Consider the following 11,654-nt stretch of genomic DNA (forward strand, 5'->3'; position numbering starts at 1 on the left):
GGAAGAGAAGAAAGAAGGAACATTATAGAAGCAAACACATTATCACTGAGTTGAGTTTGTGGATTGGTTTGTGTGAGAGAGAGTGGAGGTTAGCGAGGGAGGTATATAGCATCCTGGAGTGTAAAGTCTTAGTTGGATATGGGACAGAGCATTTTGAGAGGAGAAGAAAAAAGGTTATAGAAGCAAACACATTATCACTGAGTTGAGTTTGTGGATTGGTTTCTGTGAGAGAGAGTGGAGGTTAGCAAGGGATCCGGGAGTGTAAAGTCTAAGTTTGATTGACACAGAGTTATTTCAGAGGAGGAGAAGAAAGAAGGTTATAGAGGCAAACACATTATCACTGAGCCGAGTTTGTTGATTGCTTTGTGTGAGGAGGTGAAGGTTAGCGAGGGAGGTATATAGCATCCTGGAGTGTAAAGTCTTAGTTGGATATGGCACAGAGCTATTTGAGAGGAGAAGAAGAAAGAAGGTTAGAGAAGCAAACACAATATATATTATCACCAAGTTGAGTTCCATGATTGTTTACAGAAGCGTGTATCATGCTGCAATATTCACTTAATCCCTCTCACGCGACAACTTTCTTGATGTCTGACGTACTACCTACCTCTCTCTATATGTACCTATCTGTCTCTCCTTCCATCTATCCGTCTATCACTTAATACGACATTGTTCCCGGTGGGTGATGCGAGAATGTCCTGAGAGTAATGGTGGCAGAGGTAGAAAACAAGTTATTCAGATCTTTATAATGACTTTTGGGCGTCTAACTAACATGGTATAAAAATAATGATGATGATGAGATGATATTGATGTAGAGGGCAATGTATTTAGATCTGTATGACGACTTTCTGGCTGGCTAACGTGCTATTGAAGTGATGAATTGATGATGATGTTGATGTATTTAGATCTTTATGATGACTTTCTGACTTGTTAACATGCTATTGATGTGATGATGGTGATAGTGATGATGATGATTCTGGCAGGTGTGGGGAGACGCAGCCATGCAGATCTTCTTCTCGCTGGGGCCGTGCTGGGGTGGACTCATCACCCTCGCCTCCTACAACAAGTTCAACAATAACTGTCTCAGGTAAGTCAGTCTCCTACATGTAATTCCTCCTTTTAGATCCACTGTTCATTCCTCCAAGGCTGATTGCACTAACACGACATTAGTAACACTCGAAAATTAATTGGAGATTGTAATTAATAAGGATTTTATTATTCAACTATAAGGCTTTAATCAAGTTCTTTGACACGACAACGGGATAGTACTAAGGAATCGGCTGTTTAGTAGAGGCCAAGGGTTCTAGCACTTATGTACATTGGGGGAAGTATGATTATAACCCTTTGAAGGCGGCAGTATTTGAAGAGTAGCTCCCCCAAAATGAAGGGTCTATTTGTAGTCACTGTTGACCATAGGACCGTGCCGTAAATATAGTCACGCTGCATAATAGATGTTTTAACTATCGTTTATATATACATGTAGATTCTACCACAATCTGAAAGTGTTGTAATACAGTCGTCCCTCAAATAGTACCATTTCCAATAGTTCGGTTTTGGTTTTATGTGGATTTTCTAAGATTTTTTAGGATTTTTAAATTTCCTGATGAGCAGGAAATTTAAAAATCCTAAAAGATCTTCATGACAATCCGTATAAAACCAAAACTGAACTATTGGAGACTGTACTATTTGAGGGACAACTGTATTTCTGCCATACAAAACTGACTGACTGAATTTTGGACCATCTGTATAGAGTTTCACCACCGTCTTAGGGTTGATTAAATTTGTAAATACCTACCCTGGAATTGCCTGTTTGAGAAAGGTCTGTGCCCTTAACTGAACCAACCCAATGATAAATTAAGATAAAACTACACTTGATTATCCTCCATTCCTTTAGCACAATCTCTTTTCCTTGATTATTAAATTCCCTTTGTCCAGGATCACTCACAAATTAAAAGAAAATTTATCTTAAACTTACCTATATGATTTTTTGTGGGAGGAGTGTAAACCTCATAATGCCCTCTTTATATATGGTCTTTAACCCGGTAGCAGCGGGGATCATGTCTCTTAATGGTCCCTCTAAGCGAGAAAAATGAGAAAAAAATCATCATCCACACAAACCGTTTTATAATATATATCAAAGCATTTATGATCAGTTTATGTATCATCTTTTTGGGGGGTTTTATATCGTGGCACAAATTTGTCCCGTCGCTGCTACACGGTAAAGCCACAAATTTGGCCTGTTGCTGCTACATGGTAAAGCCACAAATTTGGCCCGTCGCTGCTACACGGTAAAGCCACAAATTTGGCCTGTCGCTGCTACTGGGTTAAAACAGCCTTTTTAGTGACTGGGAAACTTTTCTTCGATATTTAGGACCAGTTCCACAGTTTAACGCAGCCCATTGAAAGCACCCAAACCAAAGTGTGTTCTCCGTAAGTCAAGGTTTCTACTCAACACCCTATACTGAGGTTTCCCACGTGGTGTCCTCAGACTTCTATCCTTCAATACCAACACCAAGCACTATGATAAGGAATTTCCATAGGACGTATTTTGTGTTTAGGTGAGGAGCTTACAAACTTGCTGTGTTGGACTGTACGTGGAACCTTCCCATAGTTCATGCCGATCCCTAACCCAAGTAAATGTTTCGTCTGTGTCGGCTTCGTTTTTCGGTGCCGTTTTTCGCCTTCGTTCTAGACAGACATTTACGTCTAACCTCTTTACTCACCCCAGGGACGCCATCTTCATAAGCGTCGCCAACTGCCTCACAAGTTTCTTCTCAGGCTTCGTTATCTTCGGCATCGTGGGCTTCATGGCAGACTCAATGGGTGTCCCCGTGGAAGATGTGGCTGCTCAGGGTGAGTACCAACCATTGTCCCGGAAATTTGACAGACATAATGAATGTATCGGACAGGTTGAGTGATAATAAGAGCGAATCAACTTTACTAACTGTTAACCCATCCACTGTGATTGGTACGGATTTGGCTTTCACTGGTAGCCTGGTAACATTATACTCCCATGTTTTTCTCTGCCTCTGTGTGGATATGGAGAATTTTTTACTGTGATGCCAGGAGTTTGATTTTAAGGATATTAACATGACTAACACTCATTATATTAGCATTCACATTACTGGAGGACATTAACATTGCTAGGACTGTTACTTGCCCCATATGAATAACAGAATACAAAATTAACAAATGGTAAATGATCCGTTTTCAAGACCTGCCATGTGTAAGCTGACTGACTGGCCTCTCATAGTCTCTTGACCCCTTGGCTGCAGATTTCCTACGAGAAGACATCACCGAGCTACAAGAATGGAGCAAAAAGTGGCTGCTACAATTCAATGAAGGAAAATGTAGTCCTGTAACTAGGGAGAGGATATCCATCATACCAAAACCACATGTGAAACACTCCACTATCCATCACAAAGGCAGAGAAAGACCTGGGAGTATATGTTACCAGGCTACCAGTGAAGGCGAAATCCATGCCAATCGCAGCAGACAGGTTAATTAGTCATCATCATCAGCCACTGCAGGACAAATAGTGGCATTTCTCAACGGTCTTCACTTCTCTGTCTGTTGTTAGTGTACTCCATCCTGCTCTGGCAAAGGCTCTAATTTCATTTCTCCACCTGGTCTTCTGTCTGCCCTGACTTCTACAATGTCTGGGTTGCCACTGTGATACTTTGGTTGTCCATCTGTTATGAGTTCCATGTATGATGTCAACTGCCGAAGTACAATTCTTATTCCTGATGGTCATCTTTGTATATTTGTCTGCCCTGACTCGTATGATGTTGCCAGTCTGTTACTTCCAATGTCTGTATATCATCACCTCTACACATGACATGACCTTCCCAAGTCCATTTCCTATTCTGTCATCAGTTGACCTGTCCGCTGCGATTGGCACAGATATGGCTTTCACTGGTAGCCTGGTAACATACTCCCAGGTCTCTCTCTGCCTTTGTGGTGGATAGTGGAGTGTTTCCCATGTGGTATTGGTATGCTGGATATCCCCTCCCAAGGTGCAGGACTTTACATTTTTCTTCATTGAACTGTAGCAGCCATTTTTTTATCCATTCCTGTAGCTTGGTGATGTCTTCTTGTAGGAAATCCGCAGTCAAGAGGTTAAATTCAGTTCTACACATTATATGACCCTCCGAAGTATATGTCTTATTCTATCATCAGTTTTACACATGATACCTAAGTGAAAATGATGCCTAAGTCCATTTCTTACTCCTGATGGTCATCCTTGCAATATTCTTGTGTTGTGCAGGAGCCGGACTGGCCTTTGTGGCGTACCCTGAGGCTGTGGCCCGCCTGCCACTCTCCCCGCTGTGGTCCATCCTGTTCTTTGTGATGCTGCTGACGCTTGGCCTCGGCTCGCAGTTCACCATCGTGCAGACTGTGATCACCTGCCTCGTGGACTTCCTGGGGATTCGCAGGCATTACAAGTGAGTCTCCCTCTCGGTCGCTCTTCTCGTCGTCTCGCTCTCTCTCATTCTCCCTGACCATCGCTCCTCCACCTCCTTCCACTTGCTCCTCTTCCATCTCTCTTTGTCTCCATGTTTCCTTTTGTCTTGCCCACTGTTGATATTATTACTATTATTATGATGATTTTAGTAGTAGTAATGGTGGTAGTAGAAGAAGTAGTAGTAAATGTAGTTGAACTATTGGTAATAAGTCTAATTCTTCTTCTTTTTTGTATTCTTTTTCTTCTTCTTTTTCTTTTCTTCTTTTTCTTCTTATTCTTATTTTTTTCTTTCTTCTTCTTCATCATCTCATTATTATTATTATTACTATTATTATTATTATTATTATTATTATTATTATTATTAGTAGTAGTAGTAGTAGTAGTAGTAGTAGTTGTCGTCGTAGTAGTAGTAGTAGTAGTAGCAACAGCAGTAGTAATAGTAGTAGTAGTAGTAGTAGCAGCAACAGCAGTAGTAATAGTAGTAGTAGTAGTAGTAGTAGCAATAATAATAATAACAATAATAGTTATAATAATAATAATAATAATAATAATAATAATAATAATAATAATAATAGTAATAATAGTAATAACAATAATAATAAAACTCGCCTGCTGGGGTTGTCCAAGGGCCCCCCAATAAAGCCTATAAGAGCTATAGGCACCACCTAAAAAAAAAAAAAAAAAAAAAAATAAAAATACCAGTAGTAGTAGTAGCAGTAGTAGTAGTAGTAGTAGTATCATGATCACCATTACTAAGGTCCTCCGTCCCCCTCGCAGGAAGACATGCATGGTGGTGTGCCTGGTGGGGTGTGGCGTGGGCCTCACCATGTGTACGCGCCACGGCATGTACATCCTGCAGCTGCTGGACAACTACTCGGGGACCTACTCCGCCCTCATGATCGGCTGCATTGAGGTGAGACACGCTCCGACACAACCTAAGAGCAGCGCATTTTCCTTCTTTCTTTTTTGTTAATTTTTACCTATTTTTCCTTTTTTTTTTTTTTTTTTTTTTAATTCTTTGATCGGTTGTTATGAGATGAGCCTTCTGCCATAACCTTAGAGTTGTGGGGAGGGGTGGGGCCTCTTCTCGTCTCTGTTTTCTTCGCTTTTTTGCTAGTCTTTTCTCTTGTCTCTCTATGTTCTTACTTCTTTTGTTTATTTTTCTTTGATCGGCTACATAGAGGTGAGATTTGCGCTTCCTCTGTGTCGTATCGTATAAGTAGTGTTTTTTTTTCCTTTTCCCACTTTCTTCTGTCGCTGTTCTCTCCGCTTCATGTTAGATTTGTTCAGTTTAGATGTGCATTGTAATTATTTGTTCCCTACCTCTTTCTACACTGTTTTATGATCGGCTGCATTGAGGTGAGACACGCTGACATAACCTTAGAGTAGTGTACTTTCCTTCACTGTTTTGTTAATTTTTTCACTTTTTCTTTCTTTTTTCTTTGATCGACTGTTATGAGGTGAGACTTCTTCCGACACAACCTTATATAGTAATGGCTTTTTTCAATGGCTTTTTTCCTCTTCCCACGTTCTTCTGTCGCTGTTCTCTCCGCTGTGTGTTAGGTTTGTCCAGTTCAGACGTGCATGGTAATTATTTTTTTCCCTACTTGCCTTTCTCCACTTTGTATTTTTCACCCCGTCTTTCCTCTCTCTTTTTTTGCACCTTCTCTCTGTTCTCTTCACTTAGTATTGCATTTGTTCAAGTTAGATATGCACTGAAGGCAGATGCACTTTTATTATTTATTTTATTCTGTTTTCCTATTATTCCTTTTTTTGTTTTTTTTTGTTTTTTTTCCCCATTCATCGGCTGCAGTGAGGCAAGACTTCTGCCGTGACCTTCGAGTAGTGTTTTCTTCCCTTCACTTTTTTATCTGTTTTCCTCGCTTTTTTTCTTTTTTTTTCTTTGATTGACTGCGCTGAGGTGAGACTTCCGCCCCAACCTTAGATTAGTGGGGTTTTTTTTATTGTCATGTGATATTTCCTTTTATACATGCAACAGCCATTTCTTTATTCATTATTCTTTTGTTTCTTTTCCCTTCAATTTCCAAACGTTGCTTTCTTTTTGGGGCAGAGCAATGCCATCTATTACTTGCATTGATTCAGTCTACTCTTTGTTTTACTTCACACAGATACAAATCCATCATCATTTGTTTTTTCTATTCTTATTCTCGTTTACTCCCGCAGCTCATCGCCATCAGCTGGGTTTATGGGGTCGACAACTTCATGGAGGACATCAAGCTCATGCTGGGACATCTGCCTTTCCCTTACTACTATTGGCTTTTCGTCTGGAAGTACCTCACCCCTGTCAGCGTCTTCGTAAGTGACTTAACACATCTTGTCGTATTGTGTGATTATCTTGAATCTTATTATGTTTATTAAGGTGATTCTCCGGAGCTTGGGTAAAAAAATGACTTTTCAAAAACCCGATAGAAGTCTTCTTTAACCATATAGAAATCCAGTAACACACTGCAAATGGCCCCCCCCCAAAAAAATAATAAGGGCTGATGATGGCACTAAAGCTCCATAGGTGTAAACAGGCTCATGATCCTCTCCTGTAAATAAAACTCTGTTATGCTCTTATTATAGGTTATTATCATGCGTTTTCATATCTGCTTTCATTTGAAATACACAGAGCACACATATGACAACACTCAGAGATAGAGAGAGAAGAGATAGCCAAGCGGGGGAGGGAAAGGCAGACAGTCGGCGAGGTATTGTCATAGAGGAAAGGGAAGGCACCCACTGCTGGCAAAACAAAGAAACCCTTTCCAGTGTAATGGCATGCCTGATGATCCCCAGCAGTGATGTGTACTTGAACACACTGGCAAAGGTGCAAGGGCATGGACCTAAGTCAAAGCGGTTCCACACATCGGGAGATAATTACTTCATATTTTTTTAAATTTTTGCAAGTTGGCCAACCATTCTTGCTGTGCATTATCACATTGAGGTGGTCAATAACCTCCACCAAAATCGTGGATTTGTGACCAAGAATGTGGGAGATATGATTGCGCAAAACTTTGAATGTCCATATCTCAAAACTATGTTTTTCGTAACTCAAAAAATTGCTGAGAAGCAACCGTTACTCATTTCAACTTGTAATCTTGGCAACATGTTGGTGGTATAGAGGTGAATGAATGGTCATCCTCGGATTCCAGTTTGTGAAGAACAAAAGAAATATGAAGGCAAAAAGCGCGGGAAGCAGGAGAAATTCTGGCACCGTGACATCATGATGAAAAGGCAGAACGACATTACTTAATGGAAAGACGGTCTGGAAAAACTGAGAGTGACCGTTGATTTATATATCTCCAAACTATTTACAGCCCACTATTGAAATGGCTCAAGCTAATAATGTAGCCGTTACAAGCCTTAGAGTAATGGTAACAATGGATGACGTCACACATCATGACGTCATGATGTAGAACATTCATGGTCACATGAAAGAAGGAGAATGTTACTAGGTATGTAACTGTAATGTTTCAGCCTAAAACTTGCAATACTTTATTTTTAACAATTTTTTTTCCTTTTTACCAGAGTATCACCTTAACTGGCTGTTTAGTACTAATGAATGTCCAGGGTGGGTGGGAGGGGAAAGGGAGTAATGGAGGTGATATTCATGTGTGTGTGTGTGTGTGTGTGTGTGTGTGTGTGTGTGTTTTTGTGTAAGACAGGTGGGTAAGGTGTGCTATCTGCTGGTAGTGTAAGATCCTAATGTTTGCCTCCTTCCCTCACAGGTCATCCTTATTTTCACCTTCATCGACTACTCCCCAAGCGAGTATGGTTCGTACAAGTTCCCGGTGTGGGCCGACGTGCTGGGCTGGCTCATCTCCTTCTCATGTGTGTTGGCCGTGCCCATCCGTGCCTGCTGGCTGATGGCTGGCAAGAGTGGACCACTCTGGGCTGTGAGTATTGTGTCCAGAGCCGTAGAATAGGAGAGTTTGGCTATGTTACCGAAAGAGCCATGCAAAATTCATATTGGTGTTGATATAATGGTGTTTTGGGGCTCTAGGTACCCCTTCAAGATCAATATGATAGCTAGAGCACAAATATAAAACACTATTGAATCAGCATCAATTCAAATTCTGCCCAGCTCTTTTGGTAACAACATGACGCCTGTGATGAAATTGGCCAAACTCTCGTATCCTGTGGCTTTGATTGTGTCTGCTGGTTGCTGTAACTTGTATAAAACCAACACAGCAATTAAGAGTGTCCTGGAGGACTGCTGAAAACTTTGGTCCTCCTTTGAATGTCATCAGTCTCCTGCTGTGTGGCTGTCTTGCTCCATGACTCAAAACATTCACAACTCATCAAGCTGTGTATTTCAGTGTTGTTTTATTATCAAAGTGATGTATATCCATGCTCACTTTTTCAGTATCGTTCGTTGGGAATATTTCTCATGGAGGGATGGCAGTCTGTTTTCTGTGATATCATCTTTTGTAATCAGTTTACGTGCTCTGTTGAATTTTATCTTTATGGTAATTTTCAATCTCCCGACACAGAGGGTGCAGCAGCTGTGTCGTCCCGCTGCTGAGTGGGGACCGGCTGACCGCAGACGAGTAGATGACTCCACCCTCAACTACATTGACTCCAAGACACCGCTGGCCAACGGTGAGGAAAGCTTCACCACATTTGAATTTAGAAAGTGTACTGGAAAATTTTTGAATCGCTTGGTAATTCAAAAATTTGTTCATTCCAACGTATACAAAACATTTTCCATTCACAGATAGTTACTTGTTAAAATTATCTTGCAAGTATTGTTTTTGTCCCTCTCCCTGTTTTTTATTCTTACTTTACTGTCACTGTTGCTTCTATTTTTTATATCCATGCTGTTCATTGAGGAGACTGTTTGGGTCTGTATCATTTTTTTTATTTTTCATTGATGCCCTTTCATGTGTGTCAATAATAATAATAACAATAACAATACTCCTCCTCCCCACAGATGAGGAGCAGTACGAGATGGACCGTGAGTCTCCCTACCTCACGCGGGTGTCCGAGGAGTGGGAGGACGAGGAGGACGATGGGCTGCAGATGAAGGCTCCTTCAAACGCTAAGCTCTAAGCTGGGCATCACCATGAATCTGTAGCCTCCGTCAACAGCGCTGGTCTCTCTCTGCACATGACTGGGTTTCCACAAGGACAGGGATGGACCTCACTCGCACAGGGGTACCGAAGGGTGATCACAGTATACTCTGCACATCACGCTGCTTCCTGTGCAAGTGCCGTTATTCTGCGCCTCTACACCTTTAAGTTGACGTCACTGTCTGGGATGATCTGGCCAGCACTGAGGCTTTGCTCAACAACAGAATTCAACATTAGAGAACCATGAGTCAAAGAGGAAGTGTTTGGAGGTATATTACCGTTCATCTGAAACCAGTTCTCCCACGGTGAATTCAGCCTTGCTGCTCACTACAAGATGTTTAACGTTTGTAGGCCCAAAGCTGTGTGCTCGGTGACTGTAGGTGCTTGTGTGACACGCTTCATCTCGAGAAGGAAATGATAATGTGTCATGTTAGGCATTGGCATGGCTGTCCTTGCTACAGACTGTAACAAGGCCAAGTCCAAGGTTTCCACTGCGTCCCTCGGAGTCAACCTGCTCTGAGATGCATCACCTTGCTCTCTTGGCCCCAACAGAGATCAAACAATAGCCACAATACCCTGATTTTGTGTTCATCATGTCTTCTCTTCTTTACTTGCTGGTGCTGATTCTGTCTGGTACCACTTTTATAACAGCTACCACTATAACTACTACTATCACTACTACCTTTACTACTACTTCTACTTCCTCCACAACAACTACAGTACTACTACTTTCATTACTCAACAACAAATCCTACCAATTCTTCTACAACTACTGCCACAAATTCTTCTTTCAATCATTTATCTGCTGTCATTACCCTAACACCACAGTTCCTGATGCGTGCTGAAGCGGTGTCAAAATGCTCTGCCAGTAGGATTATGTAAATCATTCTGCAGTTGCCACACTCTACCTTCCAAGTCAAACATGTACATGAGGCAGACGCAAGCCAGGGAAAGAGAGAAAGAAAGGGTTGGAGAGGAGAAAGAAGCTACCTATTTTTTGGTGACAGTCTAGTTTGCTGTGTGTGTATGTGTGCATGTGTCTGTGTATGTGAGAGGGAGAGAGTGATAAGGGGAGAGGAATATTGCTCATGCTTATGGGAAGTAATGAGATAGCAATACAATACCCTTTCAATATAAGAGAGAGAGAGGCCGACTTTCAGTGACCTCGTTTCATCTTTCTCGCACAATAATGTACTCGGATAAAATTCATGAAGAAGAGTAGTCTTGACCCAGGCGTCACATATACTACTGCATAGATCCATTGATGCTGTGATAGTCGTAGAGGAGTCAGTTCTTAGAGCACACCACTTAGAGAGAAGACAGAGTGAGTGATGTGAACTATTGCTTTGCCATGTGACTGCTCGGAAGAAAGTAATGAATGGGAAGGACTGAGTGAGTGTGCGATAGGAAGATGAAAGAAGAAATGGGAGATGCAGAATGAGAGAGACAAAGTAATCGAATAGGAAGAATGAAGTGAGAGTGAGATAGGAAGATGAAAGAAGAAACGGGAAGAAATGAGTGAATGAAGCCAATGGGAAAATGAAAGAGGAGAAAATAGCAAATGAAGGACATGGTGAAAGAAATAAAGCATGGGAACAGGAGAGAGAGAGAGAGAGAGAGAGAGAGAGAGAGAGAGAGAGAGAGAGAGAGAATACATAAGGAAAGAACTAAAGCATGGGAATAAGGGAGAGAGGGACTAAAGAGATGATAGAGAGATGAAAAAACAGAAAATAGTAACAAGTATAGAATGAAACAAAAGGAAACCATGATGAAAGAGGAGAGGGAGTGAGGACGAATGGATAATTGTTAAAGAAAGATGAACCAGTGAATGCCAGATGAAGAACAAGAAGAAAATGTATAGTGAATGGAAGGATCTTGAGCGAATCATTGAATTGAGAATGGAAAATAATACATGAACAGAAATCTTGAATGAAAGGCCAAATGAATGGAAGGTGAAGAGTAAAAGTTGAATGCAAGATTGAAGGGAGAAAGAAGATAGTGAAGGAAGAGGAGACCATGAATGCAAGATGAATGAAAAACAACGATTGTAAGAGAAAGTAAAAGAAGAAGAGATAGTGGACACAAAATTAATAAAGAAAGAGAACCTATAGCTTGTA

At 41.1% G+C, this 11,654-nt stretch overlaps 1 protein-coding gene across 1 annotated transcript in view; it reads left to right on the plus strand.

Annotated features, from left to right (window-relative positions):
- LOC126993168 (sodium- and chloride-dependent glycine transporter 1-like) overlaps positions 1–11,189 on the plus strand; it is a 28,346-nt gene extending 17,157 nt beyond the window's left edge. Inside the window, exons 7-14 of the mRNA XM_050852034.1 lie at positions 981–1,084; positions 2,726–2,850; positions 4,265–4,442; positions 5,240–5,375; positions 6,647–6,778; positions 8,194–8,361; positions 8,959–9,067; positions 9,399–11,189. Of these exons, the coding sequence (XP_050707991.1) occupies positions 981–1,084; positions 2,726–2,850; positions 4,265–4,442; positions 5,240–5,375; positions 6,647–6,778; positions 8,194–8,361; positions 8,959–9,067; positions 9,399–9,517 (1,071 nt within the window). The 3' untranslated portion in view covers positions 9,518–11,189. The remainder of the gene's footprint in view (positions 1–980; positions 1,085–2,725; positions 2,851–4,264; positions 4,443–5,239; positions 5,376–6,646; positions 6,779–8,193; positions 8,362–8,958; positions 9,068–9,398) is intronic.
- The last annotated feature ends 465 nt before the right edge of the window (positions 11,190–11,654 follow it).

Source organism: Eriocheir sinensis, unplaced genomic scaffold (genome assembly GCF_024679095.1).
Source record: "Eriocheir sinensis breed Jianghai 21 unplaced genomic scaffold, ASM2467909v1 Scaffold574, whole genome shotgun sequence".
NCBI lineage: Eukaryota > Metazoa > Arthropoda > Malacostraca > Decapoda > Varunidae > Eriocheir > Eriocheir sinensis.